At 44.2% G+C, this 25934-nt stretch overlaps 1 protein-coding gene and 1 non-coding gene across 2 annotated transcripts; both read right to left on the reverse strand.

Moving 5' to 3' along the window:
* Positions 1 to 853: 853 nt before the first annotated feature.
* On the reverse strand, positions 854 to 25901 carry PTCD3 (pentatricopeptide repeat domain 3). The gene is made up of 24 exons (XM_074147631.1): positions 25792 to 25901; positions 24508 to 24557; positions 23361 to 23400; positions 22273 to 22318; positions 21460 to 21528; positions 20039 to 20143; positions 19484 to 19607; positions 18327 to 18445; positions 17501 to 17574; positions 17102 to 17189; positions 16937 to 16997; positions 16414 to 16496; positions 15612 to 15756; positions 14497 to 14547; positions 13522 to 13605; positions 12352 to 12380; positions 11723 to 11826; positions 7165 to 7243; positions 6981 to 7071; positions 5704 to 5789; positions 4873 to 5021; positions 3978 to 4019; positions 2298 to 2456; positions 854 to 1550 (listed from the first exon to the last, which is right to left on the reverse strand). The coding sequence occupies exons 1-24, from the start codon at positions 25884 to 25886 to the stop codon at positions 1481 to 1483; spliced, it is 2043 nt and encodes a 680-aa protein (XP_074003732.1). The 5' UTR covers positions 25887 to 25901; the 3' UTR covers positions 854 to 1480.
* Positions 16738 to 16879, reverse strand: LOC141465145 (small nucleolar RNA SNORD94). Its single transcript, XR_012463275.1, has one exon. It is a non-coding gene; the product is annotated as a small nucleolar RNA SNORD94 (small nucleolar RNA).
* Positions 25902 to 25934: the final 33 nt, after the last annotated feature.

Consider the following 25934-nt stretch of genomic DNA (forward strand, 5'->3'; position numbering starts at 1 on the left):
TCAAGGTTTATTTTTCACTAAGGGAATCATCTGTTAACTGCTTTTCATTGGAATATGGTTAAATCCTCTCAGGAACAAGACCATTATTTGCCTGTTGAAGACAACTACCTCAAAAAAACCCACCTTCAAGCTTCCTGTAGAGGCTGAGAACAGCAGCACCATGCTATGAGGGCCAGTTAACAGGACAGAACAGCCCAGTCACAGAATCACAGAATGATATGGAGTTGGAAGGGACCTCTGGAGATTATCTAGTCCAACCCCCCTGCCAGAGCAGGTCCACCCACAGCAGGTTGCACAGGAACGTGTCCAGGCGGGTTTTGAATGTCTCCAGAGACAGAGACTCCACCACCTCCCTGGGCAGCCTGTTCCAGTGCTCTGCCACCCTCAAAGTAAAGTTCCTCCTCATGTTTAGATGGAACTTCCTATGTTCAAGTTTGTGCCCATTACCTCTTGTCCTGTCACTGGGCACCACTGAAAAAAGACTGGCCCCATCCTCTTGCCATCCTCCCTTTAAGTATTTATAAGCATTGATCAGATCTCCCCTCAGTCTTCTCTTCTTCAGACTAAAAAGACCGAAGTCCCTCAGTCTTTCCTCGTAAGAGAGATGTTCTAGTCTCCCAATCATCTTTGTAGTCCTCTGCTGTACCCTCTCCAGCAGTTCCCTGTCCTTGAACTGTGGAGCCCAGAACTGGACACAGTACTCCAGATGGGGCCTCACCATCCATCTTCCCAGCCACCTCGTTAGCTTTATTGCTGTATTGTGCATGAACTTAACTCGCTCTCTCACAGGGCAGCTGCAACACTTTGTAATCAACAGTTTTTGCTCAGGGATTATCAGCACACAGCTGTATTTAATGTCAGCCATTTATTAGATGCAATCTCCACCTGTACAAATTGTAGCTTTTTAACATCTTCAGTCCAAAGCATGTCCCAAAACACCAAAAAGGATGAGGTGATGAGTATTGCATTACTTACAGTGTTTACATTCAGAGTAAACTTGATATTTACAGTAGTTCATTCAAGTGAGCTGAAAAGGAATTAAATCTGGTGCAGGTTGAAGTCACAGGAGGTCCCAGAGAAGCCTTGCTCAAGCTGTCAAAGTGTTGTACCTGCTGAGCAGCCTCCAGGAAGCTGCACTGCTCTCACCGTAGCCCTCCAGGACCTCAGCCAAGCTGCTGAAGCAGGTGGCAGCTGCCCAGCAGGAGCAAGCTCCTCCAGCTATTGGCGCGGAAGAGACTGTTGGTGTAGTCCACGCTGTGTTTGAAGTTACCAAGAACAGTGTTAAACGGGAGAGCTTCTAGCTTGCTCCAACGAGGACAATATACAAGCAGGTCCTGTATCGGAATGCCCTAGAGTGCTCAGCAGAGCTGCAGCACCTCCCAGAAGCCATCCCTTCAGTGATTTCACTTCTCACAGAAGTCTCCTGGCATCAAGGAAGTGGTTGCCCCAAGTCTTCTTAAGGGGAAGGCAAGCGGGACAGCTAGTCACGGTCACTATCGCTGTCACTATCACTGCTGTCGCTGTCTGACTTGATACTCTCCAATGTCTTCCTGCAGATACAAACCAGTCCAGTAATCAGTCACCTGATTGTGGCTTTTGCTTGGAAAGAGATATCCAAACAAAGGGTAAACCCCCTCCAAAGAGAATTATGGGCTGTCTGATGCCTATTATGCTCAAAGAACAGGTCCACCCAGCATTTGGTAGAAGCACACCCACCTCCTTTTGGAGAAGCAGACTACTTCAGTCACCAGGAAGTGGCAGACAAGCTGTCAAGGGTGCTGGGCTTCTATTTATTTATTCCCTTGGACCAGACCAGTAGCTCCAAAATGTGGTCCTCAAGGCTAAGCCCATCATCTGAGCGTGGCTGCATCAGCTCAGCAACAAACCATGGTGGCTGGTCAGGTGTACAGAAGATTGATCATGAGCCTCAGAACCCATGAAACACATGCAGGGCTGTCCTGTACCACTTCTCTCCTTTTACTGGCCTGAAATCAATGTCTTTGAGGTTCTGGGACCTCGAAAGGTTCTGGGAAAGAAACGTGACAGCAGATCTGAGCGGTGGGTAAGGCTAACCCCGTCGTGGAAAGTTATGTCCCCCCCCCAGGTGCTATGGGTACAGCATGGGATCAAAAACTGCGGGGCCACTGTGGGGGTGTGAAGCGACCGCAGTCAACACAAAGGTACATCATTCTGAAAGCCAGGGCTCTGCCTCGGCAGAGAAGCCTTTCCATAGGCTCCCCTCCAACACCCCGTCTACAATACCCCTTTCAGCTGTAACATGAAATTCTCCAACTTACTTCTGCTTTTCAGAGAGTTCAAATTCCTCCTCTGTTCTGCTTTTAAGCCTTTGAGACGAAGGAAGGCCGAGGGACGCTGCCAGTTTTACCAGCTTAATTGCCTCATCTGGGCTATTGGTTTGTTTAGCACAGGTCAAGAACTCATCCATCACCTGGTCACTGCAAAAGCAAAGGCAAAGACTGTTCATGGGACCCCAGCTGAGGCGGCCATTGACTTACAGCAGGTGCTTTAGAGAGGGAGAGGAGGTGACAAGATTTTCAGACACCTCACCAGCCCTGTTCTGCTCCTGCCAGGAATTCCACCTCAGCCTTCACCCCGTACCACGTGGGAACTCCTATCTTAGCAGAAATAAATACTTCTCCTTGCACAAAAACAGATGGCAGCAGCTTCCTGCTCAGGATAAGGATGCCACCTCAGCAGCAGCCTTAATAACCTTCCCCTCTTTAGGTTTCCCACGTCAGGCCCCTCCCCCTCTTTTACATGGCTGGCAGAGGTCAAGGAGCAGCGTAACAGCACTTTAAATCAAAGGCAGTCTGCCAGAGGCTGCCATGCTCTCTGTGGGTGCTGAGAGCCGCTGACAGCTGGCTGGGCTCTGCCAGCTCCATTGCATATCAAAGTGCTTGCTTTGCTCCTTTGTCACCTTCCTCACCTGCTTGAGACACTCCTTTGTCACCTGCATCACTGGTCTTGCCTTTAGGCAGGGAAACAAGCAAGAGTTTGCAGCTGGTGCCCGCAGGGAGCTTGGCAGAGAAGGGAAGTAAGTGGACCAGAAGAACCTCTGATCCATTTGGTAATAGCAGGGAAACTCTTTCCCGTCACGTTCATAACCCTCGGCATTCACAAACCACCAGCTACACCACGATTTCAGAAGGAGAATTCTTCTCCTTTCCCTATACCCCACATTGAGACAGGGGTTCTGACGTGACTTGGCAGCGTCAAAGCTTCCTTGGGCCACGCTAGCAACAGTCTGCAGAACAGGGCAAGCACAGAGGGCCACTAACAGCTGCCTTCGGTCCCACACCCCCTCACTGCTGCAGGCAGCCAGAGAACACCGTGCCTCTCGGGGAAATTCCCATCTCAAACATCAGATTTAAGGTGTTCATTACCATGAGCACCAAGCAGTTGTTTGGGGTTTTTTGTTCGGTTTTTAAAAATGCGTTACTATTCTTTAGAAGTCGTTTCCTACTTCAAACAGATTTTCTTCCCCCAAAAATCCTGAGAAAAGCTAACTGTTGTAGCCTAACAGGGTACCACGTAAGCTTTAGGATTTGACTTGTCTTCAGAAAGTCAGACACCTCTGAAGCTTGGTTAATAGCATATTAGAATTTTTTTGAGCACATGGGAAAAGAGATGTTTTCAAGAGTCCTGCTTCGACTGATTTCTAATGCCAAGTTAATCAGTGGCACTGTTTTTAATGTCCCAGAGCTTCATTCAGTGACATCTCAAGGATCAACCACTTAAGCCCCCCTCTTTGCATTTTCAATATTTTTTGAGACAGAAAGACCTTGGAACATATCAGTTGGATAAAGAAACACCCGTGCTCACAGGGACAGACACACACACTTGTGCTTCAAAAGTTACAGTAAGATATGTACGACTATTGCCTATTATAATAGAAATGCAAAATTTCAGCCAAAGGGGACACTCAGTACCTGAAGTTAGGCCCTAAAAATACTCACGTGGGAATCCTATTGATTTGCTGGAAACACTCCATCATGCTCCTGTTCAAAAGAAAACAAAAAAAAAAAAATCGAAACCACACACAACAGGAACAGACAGATATTAAATCTCTTGGATAAGGCCCTGTTGAAACACAGGCAAGCTCAATTCCATTAAATGATCTTTCCCACAGATCTAAAACAGATCCCGTGCCGTATTCTTGCAGATGCACTGTGCACCAGCTAACATAATTGATTAGTTTAACACAGAATATCTTAACTAATGCAGAAAAAAAATAGAAAGTGTAGCTGGTGGCAAATTTACTTTAAGAATATTACATATTTTTAGAAGGGCACTTGCCACTTCTTTGTTTCAAAGGAATCTGTGCAAAGAGAACATCTGTATTTAACAGAAAATAGCTCAGAACCTTAAATTGGAGGCTAGATATTTTAACCAGTATTTCAAGTTGAGAGCATGTAGGACAGTAAATTCTAACTTCTGAAGAGTACTAAAAATATTCTCTTTTGATTTTTAATTAGGGTTAATTCTAATTAAAAGTTTAATCAAATTCCAAAGAGTTCTAAAAATTAGAAAATGGGAAGCTGTAGGAAATCAGCAGTTCTTAGTGATGTGATAATCAAACCCTACCTTGCCAGAAGCAGCATATGATGCTCTAAACCAATTGCTACATTAACTTCTAAACCATTTTTAAGATAAACAACCATAACTTGGTGCCAAGAATCAACAATAAAATTAAGGAAAAACGAAGGAAAAAACCCATCACGTTCCCAGCAGGACTCATCCCCTCCCTTTGCACTGGCATTCCAAGGTAGTTGGTCGTTAGTTTTTGACTTTTGTGACTAAGCCTTGAGTTAGTGTCAGCAAGCCCAGAGTTCAGGACAGCCACGCACGTACCAAGCATCCTGGGTTCTCCCAACCCTGGAAAACAAGAGAGCGATGTGGCCCAGTGTGCTCCCTGTCCAGTCTAATGGGGCCTGCTCCCTCCCGGTCTGCTCATGGAATGCTTTGATGTCTTCAGCACACTTGGCAAACGCCAGTTGAATCTGTGAAAAGACCATGCTATTAATCCCAAACCCTCTAGAATTAATGTATCCTTTTCAGCGCAATTCCTCCTACAGATCTGACAGGTCTTCCCCGTATGTGATTTAAATGTCACTGACCTTGTGTACTGGTTTTGGCTGGGATAGAGTTAAATTTCTTCATAGTAGCTTGTACAGGGCTATGTTTTGGATTTGCGATGAAAAGTTAACACAGGGATGTTTTAGTTATTGCTGAGCAGCACTTGCCTACACAGCGACAACGCCTCTTCTGCTCCTCACACCACCCCACCAGTGAGTAGGCTGGGAGGGACACCTGACCCCAGCTGACCAGAGGGATATTCCATACCGTATGGCATGACACAATAAAAGCTGGGGGAAAAAAGGGGGGGACATTTGGAGTGATGGCGTTTGTCTTCCCAAGTAAGCATTGCACATGATGGAGCCCTGCTTTCCTGGAGATGGCTGAACACCTCCCTGCCAATGGGAAGCAGCAAATGAATTCCTGATTTTGCTTTGCTTGCACGTGTGGCTTTTGCTTTACCCATTAAACTGTCCTTATTTCAGCCCATAAGTTTTTGCATGTTTACCATTTGTTGCCATTCTCCCCACCACCCCACTGGGGAGGAGCGAGGGGCTGTGTGGTGCTTAGCTGCTCACTGGGGTTAAACCACCACAGCTTCCTCACCTCCTCAGGGTGCCGCTCCCTGCTCATCAAAGACAAGAGCTCCTCCAACAGGTCATGTCTCCTACCAAACCCCAGCTGTTTCATATCTGTTCAGAGAAAGGCAGTAGTTAGTAGGTGTGACCGGTACCCCCTGCCCCCAACTCCTGCTAATATGGTCAGCATAATTAACCCCATTTTATAAGGCCAACAGCTATTTTGTGTGACTGAGCTGGTCACATATTAGTTCCCTTTCCCCTCATTATCGGGCCCTGAAGGTCCTGTGCACCAAGTAGATGAACCAAATGGATTTATTCTTCCCCTCCCTGCCAGCCTCTTGGCACCAGGCCGACTACTCCCTTTCTCAATGGCCTTCACGGTCCCAGGCACCCGGCCAACCCAGTGGTGGTGACGACCCCATCAGAGAACAGGGAAGAGCACACAGAGCACTGTCTATAAAACCAAGCAGTTTCAAGTTCTAAGTGGGAATCTGGACCCAAACTAACTGCTGCTGGACAGTAAGACCCATGACACCCCAGTGGCCAGGGACACCTCCATCATTGTCTGCTTCCTCCAAGGAATGAGTGGTGACTTGTATTCTTTTATATGTTTCTTGAGGCTAGATTATGATTTTTATTTTGATACAGCAAACCAAGTATCAAGATTTGACCTGATCTGCAGAGGGTCCAGGTGATGAGAAGCCATAAGCTAAGCAGTACTATAAAATTCTGCACTACACTACTTATAAAATTGTACTACAGTGATTCTGCTTATAGAAATCCTGTGCTATTCTGATTATAAATTCTATGCTAATCATAAAATCCGGTTAAGAAAATAAAGCTTTAATTGTAACTACAACTTTGTGCTGCCATCATTCTGCCAAGGATCCGTAAAAGAACCTGTCTGTCCCCTCAAGTGTTGGGTAACAGTTAGATATTTTCTGTGCGCTAAATCCTGTACCTGCATTGTCTCTTCTTCTGAAGGGGCAAAGAACAGGTAAATAATTTAATTGAGTTAAACCTGGGCTGTTGTTTAAGGTACTACTCTCTGGTAAGCATTCACTTTTCCAAGACACTGACATTTAACTGTGACACTGTCTCGTCTCTCTGATAGTCTGTGCTATGGGTTCTGCCCTGCTCTAATACGACAGCCCCATCACTGCACTAAGGAATAGCTTCCCCCGTGCCAAAGCTCCTTACCGCAGCTATTCTGAGCATTGGGAAATTTCCCAACTACCTCCCACTTTGCGCTTCTCCTGGCTTTTATCAAACTGCCTACGTAGCCTTGTGGCTATCACTAACCTTCCCAGACTGAAGGGACCACTTCCAAGTGGTTGGCTGCGTCCAGGGCTTGGAGAAGATCCAATATATTTTTAGGAGTTGGATAGAAGACCTGAAGAAGGAAGCGAATCGCTTCAGTGAACTGTAACTGTTCCGTTTCTCCATACCAAAGCTTTGAAGCTTGCTTACCCTAATACACACTTACCGAGAGGGACATTTCTTTGTACCATTTCAACACAACATCAATTTGTTCCATCATACACAACAATGAAAAGAATTTTGACCTACAGGAGGGAAAAATGTTCTAATTCAGTAATGATTAGATCAACTAAACCACAGAGAAGCACCAGGAAATGATAGTGTTCTGATCAGATTTGTATTGCAGATCATGGAAATTTCACTATGCAATACTCCATACAATTAAAAAAGCAGTAGCGTTTTTTATGAGACAACTTAATGCTGACACTAGGTAATTGGCAGAATTAATAACAAGTGGACCACTGCATTTTAAAATCTTGAAAAAATGTAATCTCCCTGCCTGATGCCAGGTTTGAGGTATCTGAATCTCTCTCAAATGCAACATCTGGTTAAGAACCACTTTAAGGAGTGAACTAAATTAACCTCGTTACTTGTGCAAGTTAGCAATACAAGCCTGGGACCACAATCCAATGCACTGACTACAAAAAATGTCCCTACACCAAGAAATTAATTTCCATTGATTTCCCTTGATTTATTTACAGGCTAAATAAGGTAAAATCATTTGAATCATCCCACCCCTGAAACTGCATCTTATTTTGATGATAATTATTTTTCATGAATTTACAGAAGCATCTCTAGCATCTAATGCCTAAATAGGCTTTTCTTCAAATCATATGCTCCAAATACTCAATTACATTCAGTGACTGCAGCACTTAATGACACTGGTAAATATGTTTTGGATGCCATGATTAGTGTCAAACGGTGAACCTACATGGGAGTTCCATGCCTAAATGCACCTGCTGCTCTGCAGCCTCTCTCTCCAACACCATGCAGAGAGCTAGGTCTGACCTGTACACTATTTTGGTGTTACCTCCTAAGCTGCCATCCTAAGTGGACAACAGGATTGTAGAAAATACAACTGGTTGGTGCAGTTGTTGGATGGGTATTAAGCTAAACTGATGCTCCAAGACACTTTATTTCAGTTCAGGCAAGGCCACAAACTGAAAATAAATCCTAAGCTATTACACAGAATCACAGAATCACCTAGGTTGGAAGGGACCTTTTAAGATCATCTAGTCCAACCGATGAAAAAAAAAAAAAAAAAACCACCACAAAAAAACAAAAAACACACAACACCCACAAACAAACCACACACACCACCACACCACCCAACACTAATCCATATTCCCAAGCACCATGTCAACTCCTCTCTTGAATACCTCCAGGGATGGTGCCTCAACCACCTCCCTGGGCAGCCCATTCCAATGCCTGATAACCCTTTCAGTAAAGAAATATTTCCTAATATCTAACCTGAACTTCCCCTGGCGCAACTTGAGGCCATTACCCCTTGTCCTATCATCTGTAACTTGGGAGAAGAGACCGACCCCTGCCTCTCTACAGCCTCCTTTCAGGTAGTTGTAGAGAGCGATAAGGTCTCCCCTCAGTCTCCTCTTCCCCAGACTGAACAACCCCAGCTCCCTCAGCCTCTCCTCGTAAGACTTGTGCTCCAGACCCCTCACCAGCTTCGTTGCCCTTCTCTGGACCTGCTCCAGCACCTCAATGTCTTTCCTGTGGTAGGGGGCCCAAAGCTGGACGCAGTACTCGAGGTGGGGTCTCACCAGTGCCGAGTACAGGGGGACGATCACCTCTCGGGTCCTACTCACTACACTGTTCTTGATACAGGCCAGGATGCTGTTGGCCTTTTTGGCCACCTGGGCACACTGCTGGCTCATGTTCAGCCGACAGTCGACCAACACCCCCAGGTCCTTTTCTGCCAGGCAGCTCTCCAGCCACTCTTCCCCAAGCCTGTAGCGCTGCCTGGGGTTGTTGTGACCCAAGTGCAGGACCCGGCACTTGGCCTTATTGAACCTCATTCCGTTGGTCTCAGCCCATCCAGCCAGCCTGTCTAGGTCCCTCTGCAAAGCCTCTCTACCCTCCAGCAGATCAACACTCCCACCCAACTTGGTGTCGTCTGCAAACTTACTGAGGGTGCACTCGATCCCCTCGTCCAGATCATTGATAAAGATGTTGAAGAGAACCGGCCCCAGTACCGAGCCCTGTGGGACACCATTCGTGACCGGTCGCCAACTGGACTTCATTCCATTCACCACCACTCTCTGGGCCCGGCCCTCCAGCCAGTTTTTTACCCAGCAGAGAGTATACCCATCTAAGCCATGAGCATCCAGTTTCTCCAGCAGAATACTGTGGGACACTGTATCAAAGGCCTTGCTAAAGTCTAGGTAGATAACATCCACAGCCTTTCCTTCATCCACCAAGCGAGTCACTTTGTCATAGAAGGAGATCAGGTTTGTCAAGCAGGACATGCCCCTTGTGAACCCATGCTGGCTGGGCCTGATCACCTGGGCATCCTTCATGTGTTGCATAATGGCACTCAGGATGATCTGTTCCATCACCTTCCCAGGCACCGAGGTCAGGCTGACAGGCCTGTAGTTCCCTGGATCATCCTTCCGACCCTTCTTGTGGATGGGCGTCACATTTGCTAGGCGCCAGTCAGCTGGGACCTCCCCAGTTTGCCACGACTGTTGGTAGATGATGGAAAGTGGCTCTGCAAGCACTTCTGCCAGCTCCCTCAGAACCCTCGGGTGAATCCCATCTGGGCCCATAGACTTGTTTATGTCGAGGTTCTGGAGCAAGTCCCTCACCATCTCTCTTAGAATTATGGGGGCCTCATCCTGCTCCCCGCCCCTAACTGCTAGCTCAGGGGTCTGGGTCCTCGGGGGACACCCTACTCCACTGCTAAAGACCGAGGCAAAGAAGGCATTCAGTACCTCAGCCTTCTCCTCATCCTTTGTCACTATGTTACCTTCCATATCCAGGAGAGAGTGGAGGTTCTCCCGAGTCTTCCTCTTGCTGTTAATATATTTATAGAAATTCTTTTTATTGTTTTTAACATCCAGGGCCAGGTTAAGTTCTAGCTGAGCTTTGGCCTTTCTAATCTTTTCCCTGCATAACTTTACTACACCTTTGTAATCTTCCCAAGTAGCCTGTCCTCTTTTCCAAAGGACATAAACTTTCCTTTTTTCCCTGAGCTGTGACCTTAACTCTTTGTTCAACCAGGCCGGTCTCTTCCCTCGACAGCTCGCTTTCCTGCGCACAGGGACGGCCTGCTCCTGTGCTTTTAAGACTTCCTCCTTGAAAAGTGTCCAGCCTTCCTGGACTCCTTTGCCCTTCAGGGCTGCCTCCCAAGGGACTCTGTCAAGCAGACTTTTGAAAAGACCAAAGTCTGCCCTCCGGAAGTCCATGATGGCAGTCCTGCTGGTTCCCTTTCTCGCTTCCCTGAGAATCAGAAACTCTATCATTTCATGATCACTGTACCCCAGACGGCCTCCAACTGTTACATCCCCCACAAGTTCCTCTCTGTTTACAAACAGAAGGTCAAGTAGTGCTCCTTCCCTAGTTGGCTCACTCACCAGCTGTGTCAGGAAGTTATCCCCGACACACTCCAGGAATCTCCTAGACTGTTCCCTCTCAGCTGTATGGAGTGCCCAGCTGATATCTGGTAGGTTGAAGTCACCCACCAGGACAAGTGCAAGTGATCTCAAGACACCTGCTTGCTGCTTATAGAACATTTCATCAACCTCTGCATCCTGGTTGGGTGGTCTGTAATAGACTCCCACCACAATATCAGCTTTGCTGGTCCTCCCCTTGATTCGTACCCACAGGCGCTCAACTCTACTATTACCCTCATTTATCTCCACACATTCATATTCCTCCCTAACATACAGGGCCACTCCTCCTCCTCCCCTTCCTTGCCTGTCCCTTCTGAAGAGCTTGTAGCCATCCATTGCAGCACTCCAGTCATTTGATTCATCCCACCACGTTTCCGTGATGGCAACTACATCATAGCTTTCATGCTGTACAATGGCTTCCAGCTCCTCCTGTTTGTTGCCCATACTACGTGCATTTGTGTAAATGCACTTTAGCTGGGCTAGTTTTCTTGCCATTTTTATGGGGGGGTGAGGCCCAACACCTCCCTGACCATGCTCAGACCCTTCTGTGGTAGCCAGCCTATCACTGTCCCTCATGTCATTACCACATGGGTTACAATCCTCCACCTCTGCTGAGGCAACAGGCCGCAAGACCTTGCTAGCACTTTTACCCATCGGCACTGGTAATCTGCTCCCAGGCTCCTCTTTAGTAATCCTGCTTTCATCCCCATCCCCCTTCAACCCTAGTTTAAAGCCCTTTCAATGAGCCCTGCTAATTCTTGTCCTAGTATTCCTCTTTCCCTTTGGGTAAGGCTTGCCCTACCAGTTGCCACCAGGTCTAATGTCCTATAGATCATCCCATGATGAAAGAAACCAAAGTTCTGACGGTGACACCAGCCTTGGAGCCAAGAGTTAATCTGCTGGCTCTTCCTGTTTATACCCTCATCAATTCCTGCAAGTATTACAGTTCTTAAGAAGGACCTAATTTGCAAACTGCATATACAATAACCAGCCGGTGTTCAACAAACCATCCTTCTGCGCAATGTCTGCATCCTGGTTTGTATCCAAATTGACAGCAATACACAAGACGCTGAATGCCAGCTGCACTTCACTCACCAGTAGGCATTTAACCGATCCATGTCCAAGAATTTCCAGTTGTCTCCTTTCTCCATTGCCTTATTCAACCGATAAGCGAGCTTGATATCCTTAAGATCACAGCACTGCAATAAACCAGTCAGATTTTAAAGCTACCACATAAAACACTTAGTACATCCCTCTGAGACTCACTTGCACAAAGGTATGAAGAGTAATGAGCAGACAGCAAACATTTTTAAGAGGATGCAATTCAGTGTAGTGGCTGCCTAGGCACTTGGTTTAGTCGAGATAAATGAGTGACTCTCCCAATCAGTGAGAACCTTCTAACTTAAACCAACACTTTCTGGTGCAGAGACCGTCTGACCACTGCGGTGTCACTAGAAGCAGGGGTAGGGCACAGAATACAGGGACTTAGCGGCTGTCTCTAGCAAGAGACGCACGTATCACAGGCACACAAGTTACTGATTTAGAAGGCATCAAGCAAAGAATTGCAGAATTATGGAGGAAAGTTACAGGAGGTGATGAAAACAAGTGGAAAAGAGAAAGATATTGAGAGGTAAACCTTGTACGAAAGGTTGGAAAACTCACAGGTAATTCCTAAACAGATGGAGGGCTCAAAGTAATTCTGATTGCAGGGAAAAGGTACTTACCGCTTGCATAGCAGTGGCAAAAAAGTTGGCTGAAAGGGAGAAAATGGAGTGTTAGCTTCAAACATCTATATACACATCTTGCTTAGATAAGGCAACTCTGACCTAGTCTTATGTGAGTGATTTCTCTCTCTTTTTTAAACCACTGTGTAGAAAAGCTCATTCAACTCCCACGACTCAGACAAGGCCTGTATCTGCATGCCCATCGTTACTGCCTTTGCTAACAGTGGTATTTCTATAAAGCGTGTGAAGGAGCAGAGCAGATACAGTCACTGTCTACGCTTTTGGCAGCAGCTTAGAGCCAGAGCAAGAAAGGGTATAACGCACACAGCAGAGCAGAAGAAAACAGAAGGGGTGTACAACATTCTTACTATTTCCAGGCTTCTTTCCAAGGACAAAAAAATATTGCAGGTAGGATAACCTAATATTCTACTCCAACATAATCTCGTAATTATCTGTTTCCTTTAAATGGCCAAAAAACCGTATCAACTCCTCACTGTTTTCCTGAATTATGCACTGTAACAGGTTCTTCATCCAATCATATATAGAACTGTCAGGTGCTAAAGAGTGGCTTCTGACACATTGTTCACACCACGTTGTACACAGCAAAGCTAACAGACCCCTCTTCTTCAGATTGAAGCTGCGTCCCCTTCTGTACATACAGAAAGGCTCTGAACATCCTAGGGCAAAGTTGTGTACATACAGATGGCAGAAAGAGCGAGTGAGACATGGGATGTTCAGAATCCACCCTTCCACCCACCCAAACTTCAGCTTTGCATGAAGTTGTATTTCAAACAATTTTCTGACAGGATTAGGAAGAACTAGAACAGGAACTCACACCACACTACAACAAAAACCAGCCATGTATCATTTCATGAAGCTGCTAGCAGATGTTCCTCCTTAAACTAGCCTTATGAACAGCCTTGTGATTTTTATTGTGTGGGACTCAAATAACTGTTCACATGGGCTACACTCCAACTTCCACCCAGAAGCCAGCACACCTTCCCAGCACTGGAATTTGTCCTTTTTTGTTTGCAAAAAGTATCAGAAGGTGCTGATATAAGCAAGCTGCTTGCATTCTTTCTAGTGGGATAGAACTACTTGAAACTGCCTGGGTACCTTTTCACCCAAGCTTAAACAATGCAGATTGTCAGATATATTAAAAGTTCATACCATCATCAGGGTCCTGGGGAGTGAAACTCCTCTTTTGAACGTCATCTAGTACTTCAAGGATGATGCCTGGTGAGCAAAGATCAACTGCAGGACAAACAGACAAGCACCATCACAACTCAGTTGTACCATGTGCTTCATTAATAAAAAGTGTCAGCCTGCAAATATACTACAGAAATGGAAACAAGCCCCACAATTTCAAGCAAGTGTCAAGATTCTCCTGTCTCCACCCCTAATCATGGTGCTCCACACCAGCTGCAATTTTATTTGCACTAAAATTTTCTCTACTACCGCCAGATTTCCACAGCACAACAGGGCAGGTTAAGAAAGATACAAGTCCTTTCTAGCATGGAATCCAACAGGCCTGCAAGTTTGTCTGTTAGAATGTGGCACTACGAAAAGCAATGCCTTTCATAAACACAAAAAAACCCACCCAGAGACTCCAGAGCAGTTCCTCCACATTTGTTACAACACAAGGACTGCAGTTACGACTACTGTGTCTATTCTCTTTCCATGTCCACAAATTTTTGGCTAAAGGATCTCAACAGTTGGGCTCCTGCCTTCTAACACTGCTATATTTCAAGACAGCTCCAATGCACAGAACTGTTGCAGAAAAACAGAATCCCTGTGCAATTTCTTCCCCATGAGTGGCACAGTCTGTGTGATCACAGGTCCTGTAGTCAGATCCAGCCTCCAGAGAGACTGAGTAGCATTTGCTTTTTATCTTTATCAGCTTGTGGCCACAAATGGAAAGGCAATAGGCTTCTTTCCAGTTCTGTCAGTTCTCAAAACACAAGGACTCCTCCCTCCCTCCCTGTAAGAGGTTATGATTCTCTGTAGTCTTTTTTTCCACCCAAGCAGAATCAGACTGCACAGGTAACACTGACACATTAGAAGTTGTCTTTTAATCCATATATCAACTGCATTCACCCATCACGTTTGGAAAGCATTTCAAGAGGAAGTTGATATTGCACATACCGCCTCTATAAAATATAAAGAGAAGATGATCATATGTTGCAAGGCTAGGCTCTGAAAAGCAAAAACACTGAAGTTACTTCAACATTCTTGACTGAGCTTCATGCCTGAGCTCTAATTCACAGTCTCCATCCCTCCCAGTAAGGCAGCATGCATAAATGTGCTCAGTTCTCTCCTCGTCCACCCAAATGCTGGACCAGACCTCACGTACACACGTTACAACTGGGAGAGATGATGTCTGAGGGTGAACCACCAGCTGAAGCATCACATTGCTATGGGGCGAGCAGTCAAGCTTCCCTGCTCTAAATGAAAACCAAAAATATTTCATAGGTAGTTTCCCTTCTCCCCATGAACCTATCTTTAGCATATCAACAAGCACGTTACTGGTGCAAAGCACACTCCACAAGACATCGAATCGGTTGTGCAGCTATTCCCTGTTTTTGCAATGTTTATTTGACATCAGAAACCATCGTCTACATCAAAAGATTTTTTTTTCTGCAGAGATGTAGATATATAGACCTGAACTGGCTTAGGTGGCTTGTGAAGGAAATCTCCTTGATCTATGGGAAGCTAACAGACTCAGCTGACTGCTACAAATATATATTCATATTATTCACTATTTCTACAGCAGTACCACAATAAGGACCCAGTTGAGAAAGAGCCTCTGCGCCATGACACACTCCCCCACTGCATACACACACACCTGTCCTTGAGTAGCTAGAGGTAACTACAGGTAAAAATATTAATGATAAACATGCTCCTAACCGAAAAGACTACAGCATCAAAACGCTTCATTATTTGACTTCAAGGACTAAATGCACCCGCTATATTGTAACTAGTAATCAACACTGAACAAAGACTCTAAAGATGATGATTCAATTTGAAATCCACAGATACTGGCTTGCTGTGCGGACACAGCTCAGTACTTAAGCATTTTTATTTCTCAGTTCTCTTGCAAAAGAACACCAATAGTGAAGTTGAGAACAAAGTGAGAAATGCTTTTTTTCCACAAGCCTTGGACCTCTTCCCTGCAACTAGAAATCACTGTGTTGTTTACTGCTTAAGTTAGCCATTCTGGAGGTGGCACTGAAATACAGTAACTATTCTGGTTCTCTTACCTATACCAAGTGCTTCCATTTCCTTTACTACCGATAAAGCCATACTTCTGCCTACACCACCACATTTTCTCAGTGTCTTCAGTAAAGCATTAAAAGTCAGCAGATTTGGTTGCACTTCCTGTTGAGCCATGTGATTCAGGAAGACCTTAAACAAAATTGCCATCACACGTTAGGGATCACAGTTCAGCTTTCAGTTGGGTATACATGCATTTCCTTAATCTAATCCTTCTCACTCCCTTCAAGTGAATGACTCTACCTCAAATGATTAACGGAGCACCATCTAATTTTTAAATAATTTGAGCAAAAAAAACGACTACAAAATTACATCAGATTAGATGTTGGAGAATTGTGTCTAGAACATGAAGGAAATTTAATTTATGTACTAATTTTCTTTACTGATGTTATGTCATTAAAACAGAAGCTGTTAATGTTACCCCTCAAAATTCCATTTCCATCACACCGCTATGAATCATAATTCAGAGAAGAGTTTTTATCTATAATTGTTTGCTTTTATCTCCCAGTACAACTTCCCAATTACTTTCTGTCTGGGCAATTCTTGGATCAGGTACGTTCTCACAAAGCAAACCATTCTGCAAGGGCAAGGTTGGATTTTGTACATTTCCCACTCCTAAACAACTAGTTTGTATGTTCAAACTAGCGTACTTCCTTTGCAGCAGGTATTAGTATCTTTGTAGAAAGCTCTTGGTTTTAGTCTTCTAATAACTGCAAAATTCTACTGATAAAGCAGATCCAGTCCCAATGCTCTTACCCCTTCCCCACCTCTTCTGCTCAAACTTCTTACCTTGGCTAACTCCCATCTTTCTAAGAACCTCTCCTTTAGATGTGGGACTGCTGTAATCAGTGCATTGAAGGTGTGCACATCAGCTGGAAAATGTAAAGTAATTCATTTTAACTGACACTTATCACAGGATCATAGAATGGTTTAGGTTGGAAGGGACCTTAAAGATCATCTAGTTCCCACCCCCCTGCCACAGCCAGGGACATCTTCCACTAGACCAGGCTGCTCAAAGCCCCATTCAGCCTGGCCTTGAACACTTCCAGGGATGGGGCCAACACTTCCAGGGATGGGGATTTCTATATTCTACAGAAAGCAGTTTGTTCTAACATGGCTCAGTTTTTGGCGAAGTCTCATGCAAACCTGTTTCCAGTGAGCCTGCCACATGCCAGCTGCACTGAAACAAACAGTTTGCATTCAGCTCCCATGATCTAGCTGAGGTCCGTACCCCTGCGCCAATCATCACTGCCATGAAACAAATATCCATGTACCCAACTGCTACTTAGAAGACCAGAAGTCAAACACTTACCCTTGTGTCTTTCATTCAGGAGGTCCATGTACATATCATAAGCTTTAGCAGAAGCCCCATGCTGTAGAAAAAAAAAACACAACAAAAACCAAAAATAAGCAACTTTGACTGTGTGAGATTTCACAAGCTGAAAAAAGTCCTCCCAGTACTGAAGGGTAACTTTACCTTCACCATCCCACGGATGATTGTGCAATACGAGTGTGCATTCCTCTCTGGCATTATCTTAAATATCCTTTCAGCATTGTTGTTCTCCCTAGAATCAAAAAATAAGATGAATGTTAAAGAACTCCACAAAAGATACCTTTAGGAAAAGGATTCAACACGCAGAACAAAATAAAGGGCTGCACTCCTAAGGGCTGACATTCAGTCATACTACTTGTGATACTTTGAGCTATTCTGCACTTACTAGATTTCCATCAACACTTTTAAAAGATTAACAAACACAGATGTATTTAACAAGTAACATTTGCAAGTAGGGGCTGCTAAAAAGTCTTTAAGTCTGTTTTATAACACTGCATGTGCACAACACACTGAGTACAGGAATATTGACAAGATTTTCCATACCTCCATCTAGAACCAGATGACTGTGAACCTCTTTGGAATTTTCTCTTTGGAGCCTTCTGCTCTGAAGCGTTCACCTGGAGAGATTTTTGCAGAAATAAGTTTCTAACAGTTAATTATGGTTACACACCAAATGACATGATTTGGTAAAAACATAGAAGTTCAGCAACAATTTTTATGCTAGCAAAGGTGGTTTTTAATGGGTTATATTAAAATAATTTTTATTACAAGTTCGGAAGCAATAACTAGACTAAGAATACTGTTTATATAATTAAACACTCTAACAAGGCAAATTATAGGTATTTGTGGAGCTGGTGGGAATCATTAGACTATAGCACATAATCCGTAAAAGCCTTTCTCCCTCAACAGTCTTCACAGGGACAGGTATTGTGCAACACATCTACTACTGTAACGTGCAACCTGATACTCTGAGGTCACACAAGGAGCCCTCAACTTCATTGAAACCTAATTAATATGGTTCAGACTGGAAGAAAATTAACTAGCTGATCTACACTAGAGGTACTGAAGGTCTTCTTTGCAGGCAACTATAAAAACAAGGCTGTCAGTGAGAAACAGTTATTTAAACACAGTTCAGAGCTAAGCCAAGGCAGGGTCCAGCTGCCAAGTTCAGCTTTATGGAAACTACTTTTGCTAGTAGGTTAGACACAGGATTGGTGTAACTGCTGTATCTCTAGAGAACGCTGACTGCCTTTGACCCACCTCACACCACCTCCCAGGCAGGTAGTCACAAAAATCTTGACATCACCTTGATACACTTCCACTATGTACAAAAGAAATAAATAAATAGAAATCAACAGTTTTTTCATACCCCTGATTCTTCCAAATCCTCTTTTTGTTCTTCCTCTTTTTCTGGAGTAGATTCTCCATCTCCATAGAAGCATAACAAATCTAAAAGGCTGTTTGTAGTCTCCAGAGATACAGGAGTACCTAGAGAAAATGAGAGTGCAAACAGTTGTACGGAAAGTAAAGAACACACCATTCTACAGTGGTATCTGAAAACTTTTGAAATACCTAGTTACACCACTTCGTTCTTTTTCAACACAAAGTGCTCTCTAGCAAGCCTGTAAAACCTGAGCGTGACACTAGGAGACAGTTTTAACAGCGAACTACAGTATCTGTTTTTCTATTGAAGCCACTGAAAGGGTAGATTTTTCTGACCAAGTGGGAGAGGTAAGTGGCAGCCAGCAGCCAAAACTGTGAAGGAGAACAAGCCCAACACAACACCTGAAATTTCTAGTGCTTTTCACATCTACTCCTAGAATAAAGTCTCCTGTGAAGATGACTTTGTGTTTCACTTTCTATGAAACACATTCAAAATCAACAGAAGAAAACAGCTATTTGATGGAATAATCTCCATTCCATCTTGCAGCGGATATGAGAAGGTCTCACCTTCCCAGTAAGTTTTCCTCCTTCAGAGGCTGTGGCAGTTACAGTTTTTTGTTGCTTCCTCCTCATTCACCCATGACAGAGATAAGGTCCAAATTAAGGAAGAACTGAGAAAGACTCATTTATTGAGGGCAGGTCCACAGAAGAGGCACTCAGCTGGTATGCTACACCAGTCCAACACAGCAGCAAAGTGCTCAGCACAGATGTAGCTTACACCAACCAATACAAAGGCCTTTGAGGGCAGAATGGCATCACTCAATGACACAGCATCTGTCCACAACAGGCCCTACTCTACAGCATTCTTCCACTTTGGAAGAGAAAAAAACCAAACTCAACACTGTATCATCTCCTTGATCAAGAAATCATTTGTTCTCCGTATCACCAAAGTGACATGTCAGACAAGCACTGGATAGGGAGGGCCCAGTAATTCTGGAGAACCACTTCACCAGACCAGAGTCAGCTGTGAAAAGCACCAACATAATCATGAAATTGTCCCCGTAGCCTGTGCCAGCTACTAAAATAGTTTTGCCACAATTTAAATAGAGCTCCACGACAGAATCTTGGCAGGTGACCACATACCTGCTTGTATGAGCTGATCGAACAGGTCCACAGAATCTTTCACCCTTCTGAGCTGGATACGCTCTTTTAGAGCTTCCTCACTCACTCCTTCAATCTGAGGTGTAAGCGTCTCAGGCATCAAGCACTAAAAGCAAAGAGTGCAAGCTAGACATGAGCTCAAACCTTCTCTAAACCACTGCTAAAACACTAACCAAATATGCTCACTCTTCACCCTATATACTGCTTTGGTGATGTCCCGACACTCCCAGCCTAACAGCAGCAGTACTTTCGGTGATGAAGGACCACACATCCTGATCTCCCACTTTCATGCTAGGAAGTCAGTATCTAAACAATATTTCTTTTCTTACTTTTAGATAAAGAACCCGATATGATATGGAATTCCTAAGGAAAAATGTTCACTTCAGAAACATAATGGAAATACAGTACTGCTTTCATAGCTGTCTGCCAAAGAGTTAACAGAACTATCTTTTTATGTTAGTTTTGGACCAGTCTGACAGTCGATTTCACTACCTGATAACGCACAAATACAATGACAATGAAAAGCAAAAAGCTTACTGGTATGTTGGGTTCTGCAAAAGTCTTGTCAAAATATTGAGGAAACTGCTTAATAATGTATTTTGCAGCATTTTTCCCAGCCTCCTTCGACAATGAATATAGACGCTGCATAGGAATGAAAGAGAACAAGATGAAGAAACGTTCAATTAAAAGCCTGTGAGGAAAAACATTTTCAATAACACTGAGCATTCTGATGGGACCAAATGAAACTCATGCTTCGTTTTCAACTCTTAGTAAAAACACAGGCATGAGACAACATTCCAGATAAACATGCTGGTATTTATGCCAATATAAGAGTAACTGTTCTTTAAATGAGACTGTAATTTACTTCTTTGTTACTTATTCAAGGGACAAAGTTCTGTATCAGACATCTGCAGCGCTGCACTGATACCTCAAGCTCAAAAGCATCTCTGTTTTTAGAGTTAAGGCATGCTCAGACGTTTCTCTCCCCGACTGTCACTTCCAAGAACATCACCTGATCACCATTCACCTCTTTTCCTTAAGTTCTAGAGTCAGACCCTCCTCTGATGTTTCTTTTAAAACTCTTCACACTCAACAGCTGCCTCCAGTCTTCTCAATGGCTTCACCTCTGGTATGCAGAAGAACTGAAGCTCTCTTCCAGCCATACCACTGATTTGCCACAACATCTCAGTTCCCAGTATTCTCTCGCTACACTCTAATCAGCATCACACTCAGCACTTCCTTCTTGCCCTCATTTCCAGTTCTGCTTTCTCCTGACTCAGCTTCATGCTCTTTAATCTCATGCAAAGGTAACATCAGGGGAAGACTCCTTTTCTTCTTCCTTTCTATTATCATCTCCATACTACCATTTCCATAAGCCTAAGTTACCAAATAGCTGCTCTGTGATAAAACTAAAATTCCTGGAGCTTGGCCAGGACAGTTAACTGATAACTTACAGTCTATGCAGTAACACACACAAGTGATCTTGTGTGTTTTAACTGGCACATTTAATTTATGTTTAATGAAACTGTAAGCACAAAATCTCAAGGCTTGCAATACCATATGTTCACAGTCTATATCCAAGGTATATACACACAGTTTTAACAGGCTGAATGCCTCACCTAAAGAATTACTGTTGGGAGTTATTTAACAAACTAAGAACACGGAGAAACAGAACAGCAGGTAAGCTGCTAACGTGCAGGAGTGTTAAGAGAGCTGTGTCAGCTGGAGGGTCCCTACAGGGGCAAGAACAGACAGCTTTGTGTGTGTAGAGTGGATTTGTCCAGAGAAATGCTACAGTCATTACACATTCAGAAAAACACAGAGGAGAAAATTCTGAAAGAAATCTGATATTTTGTTCTCTTTTGCAATTGAAACTAGGCTGCCATTAGAGTTTTCACAGCCTAGACAAAGGGGAGGAAGAGGGAAGCTGTTTGAAGGATTTAGAAGGAAATACTTACAGCATTGGCTGCATTTCTTGGTATAAGGAAAGGGTCGTCCTGGAACATATAATGAGCAGCAGTAGGATCCTGTAGAAAGGAGAACCCAGGATTGAAACGTTCACAGTTATGTACACAGGCACGCTGTATCCATATGACACTGCCTCATGGAATTTAAGGTGCAATGAACAGTTCCACCATAACCCCACCTGATGCCCATTTTACAAAAGCTCCTCTTGTTCCAAAGGTTTAGCCTGTTTGGAAATAGTTAAAAAAAGCACTTCCATTATACACATACATGCAGGCTAATGCAGTGACAACAAAAGGGTCCTTACCATAACATAACAAGCAATGAGTGGCCTGCAAAGCAAGCAGGACCCCAACTATAACATTCTCAGATGAGCTGAGGGAACTTGCAGGATCACACTCAACCTCCAAGACAGACAGGATAACATAACAGCACCACAGCATTTACAGTTGTTGCCAGCAAGAGTAGACACTGATTGCTCTTGGCAAGGCTTACTTTCTGGACTGAGATTGGGTAGAGGCAGTCTGGATTGGGAAACTGAACCAGTAAAGGAACTTGCTCCTGATGTTAGCAAAAGCCTTATCAAGATATTATAGCTTTCACTGGTAGCTGCAGCATTCTCTTTAGAACAAGGCTTTAAGGACACAGCAAAATGTGTTAAGCAAAAGTGAAAACCCTGTAAAAACAGGTGTAAAAGTCCCATCTTTCATTTACAGCCAAAGTAGAAGTTAAGAGCTTCCAGAGCGCAAGGTTATTGCGTGAGATGAACAACTCAACCTACTTCCATAATCAATAGAACCACTTACCCTCTTCACAGTAGATGCCAATGTTTGAAGAACAGCGAGCTTATCCCTAAACATAAAGGAGCTTTGATTAATACTCGGTTGCAGATTTTGAATGTTATGCATTACATTGTATGCAGAACAAGCACAGGATTATCCTGGCCTGTAAGGACTTTCAGTTCTAGGAAACAATGTTTTCACTGCACTTAGAAAATACCATTTTTCACAAAGGGAGGGAAAATTCAACTGCAAAAATGGTGTCAGTTTTGGAACAACCACAGGAAAGAGAAAATACTTTGACGAAAAACAGAAAAGCATCTGTGTTTCCTGCTACCGCTCCTGACCACAAGGTATACATTATCAAAGGCAGAACATAGGGAAGGGACACAGAAAGAATTCCCTGGAATGCTCCTCTCAGAGCCCCCCATCTCTGTGGAATGGATACATGAGTCCCTCTCCAAGACAAGTCTTGGGAGCTAAAAAGAAAACCACAAACCAAGACAAAACTAGATTTCTCAGGACTCCTGTGCCTGTGGGTGCTTAAGACTTTGGTTGTGTTTCAAGCAAACAAGGAAAAGCCACTGAAAGTGTTTAGGTGAAGGTAGTCTTATTTTAGGTTTACATGCGACACCATTTGGCTATAAACTTGGCTTTTGCTGTACAGTCATGCAATTTCACCTTAAGTGCTTCCAACAAAATAACTTTTGTTCAGCTGCATAATTTCTGAATAGGATTATTCAGCCACCTATCAACGGCCAACTTTATTTTGCTGAAAGAAACACCCCCACATGCACACAGACAAATGAACTTGATTCTACAGATTCCTAGCGAATGTGATCTTTTACAAAGAGTCAGAACCATGCTTAAAAATGCAGTCCTTATAACTGTTTTTAAAGAAGGGTCAACAACGGAGTGTACATAGCCTGCACAGCAAATAAGAGTGAAGAATATTCCCAGAGCTCCCAGTCAGCAGGAAAACCACTAGCGGGACATTAAATCCAGGAATACAGCAACCTGAATTTTCATTTTCAGCTTTGGTGGACAGATTACATTTAGCTGTCTAACAATGATTTTCTTCCAGGTCGAGAGATATACCAGCAGTAAACACTCACCAGGTTTTCTTTCGCGGGAGCACAATTTCTTCTTGAGTAACTATGAGAAACAATATTAAAATTGTTATTAGAAACACACATATGCCCGAAGAAAATCTTGACCTCATGAAAAGTAATGATTTAAGCTGATCCAGCTGAAATTACTAAAGCAAAGATTTTAAAACCACAGTCTGATGTAGGTCACAGTTTACAGGAATGGTAATAGAAAAGGCTGACAGGGAGCTTAACAGTCTTGTGTCAAGACAGATCAGGGACCTATGGTAAACAAACTGCAGAGAGACAGTATCCACTGACCCTCAAAGTGATTACCCATCCAAGCTTCTTCACTCAGCCTTATCCTGTATCTTCTCACTTTAGCCGTCCCTTGGTTTCCCACTCTCAGTCCCCCAGTTTGAAGCTTGCCGCCTCCACCCATTTGGCTTCTCCGGTTCAGCTTGCCTGAATACTGCAGCGAAGTGCCCTCTCAAGTTCCTGCTCTGACAGCCTGACACCAACTGTTCAGCTCCTTCGACCCCACAGATCAATCCACCCAGCTTTCCCAGAAAGGAAAAGGAGAAAAAGGACAATACCAAAACAGAGAAGCTATAGGTTGTCAGTAAAGCATCTTAGCCGGTTCATTCACAGAGGAGCATGTGGGACCTCCTATTTACAATCCCCAGGGTCTGCAGAGGCACTTTTCCCACTGCCTCTGTGTTGATGCTTCCATGAGCCGTTACTGACTGGCAGGAACTTGATCCCATGTGCAACATGGCTCCAACCATCCCAGCTTACTTTTCTCACAAAACTTGTAGCAGAAATATGGTAAGGAGTACAGAGAATAAGCAAGAAGGTGAAGGAAACTGCCAGGATTAAGGTGGAAAACTCCTTATTTTTATTTTATAGCTTATTCAGTTTCCAAGAGCAACTGGACAGGTCATGGAAATGGACAACTGAGTTCATGCTCTGGGAGCACAGAGCTGGTTGGCGGTGAGGGTAGTCAAGTTAAGCCAGGAAATCACTGCACAATGAAAACTGGGGCGGAGGGGTGGTGGGAATGAAAGAAAGGGAAGGAGGGCATTCAATGTCTTCTTTATTTCATGACAGGCTATGTTGTGTGGAGATAAAAAAAAAACATATTTGCAAGAAACTAGCAATTAAGACATCATACCTTCTGAATTTTCCACAGTCTTCCCAAGAGCTGTACTACTAGAAGAGCATCTGTAAACCAGAGTTTTGAATTTATGGTAGTCACATTAATACAGCAAAAGCAGATTAATGAAATTCTGTATTACAGGTCAGAATTAATTAAAACATTAAAGGGTAGAAGTAACTGGAAACGTTGCACTGTTACTAACTTCAAATTACTATCATAAAACTTGTATTTGACACCTCTCTTAAAAGCCCTAATTTCAAGAGACAAGTTTTACACAGAAAACCATATTACATAAAATTTGTAACTTTTTATTTTTTGGCATACCATGGCTTAAAAGTAGTTTTCACAAATTACTACATCTTGGAAAGGAAATCCTGAACATAAATCAGAAAATACACTTTGTGTTTTAGAGGCAGGATCTAACTGCAAGCAGTACCTTTTTAAAAACTATTTTAGACCTGAGTAGTGTTTACACAAGCAGAAGACCCTGAGCTGGGAGGCAGGGAAATCAGACCTGTTGAGTTCCAGATGCCCAGTCTACAGAGCTGCAACCAGCCACACATAACCACAGCTGCGGCACATCCACATAAACTTGCATCTGCTGTATAGCAAAGCTGCTGCTCTGTGCTCAGTTCAGAGTCACAGCTCCAACTCTTACTTACATTCTACTGTTTTTAACACAAATGAAAGCTTACATAAAAATACTTTTTTTTTGCCCTCACGAAATGATCTAACACTAAAGCTTTACCGTAACGGGTATTTGCATGTGCTTCCACACTGACCTTGACCCTGAGGGACAGGCTGTTAACGTGCTTTCATACCTCTGTGCTTTACAGTAACACTGCATAATTCTAGCTGTTCATATGTCATACAAACTTATTAGTTAAGATTTTACCGTCTCAGATGCGAGTTATAGTTTGCCTATAGAATACCCAGAGAAGCAGGAACCTTTCATTTGAGGCGTACCCCGAAAGCAACCTCCCACCCCATCTGCTCTTTCGCGTAACCACTTAACAGCTCAAGCCCACTGCCGGGGCAGAGGAGAGTCTAACAAAAATGGGGAAAAACCCCAGAAGAGGCGCTATCCCTCCCCAGGCCCAGGCCACGCCATGCCTCCATGCCACCCCGACCCCTGCCACCACGCATGCGCAGAGCTCCCCGTTGCCCAGCAACCCCTCACTGCGCCTGCGCGGCCTTTCGCGCCTCAATTGCCCCCCACACCGCCCCGTTGATTCCCCTACGGCACCACCGCCACTAGGCCCTTCTCTTCCCTCCACTGAGGGAACGGCAGAGCCTTACCGGTATCGCTCTCGCCTCCCGCCTGGTAAGCAGCACCGCCTGCCCAGCGATACCACTTGCTGCCAGGAGCTGCCTCCCAGCCTCCGCGCCGCCATGCCGACGCTCGCGCAGTGCTCCCCGGGAAGGAGGGCGGTACCACTCCT

The sequence above is a fragment of the Numenius arquata genome, chromosome 5 (genome assembly GCF_964106895.1).
Source record: "Numenius arquata chromosome 5, bNumArq3.hap1.1, whole genome shotgun sequence".
Lineage (NCBI taxonomy): Eukaryota > Metazoa > Chordata > Aves > Charadriiformes > Scolopacidae > Numenius > Numenius arquata.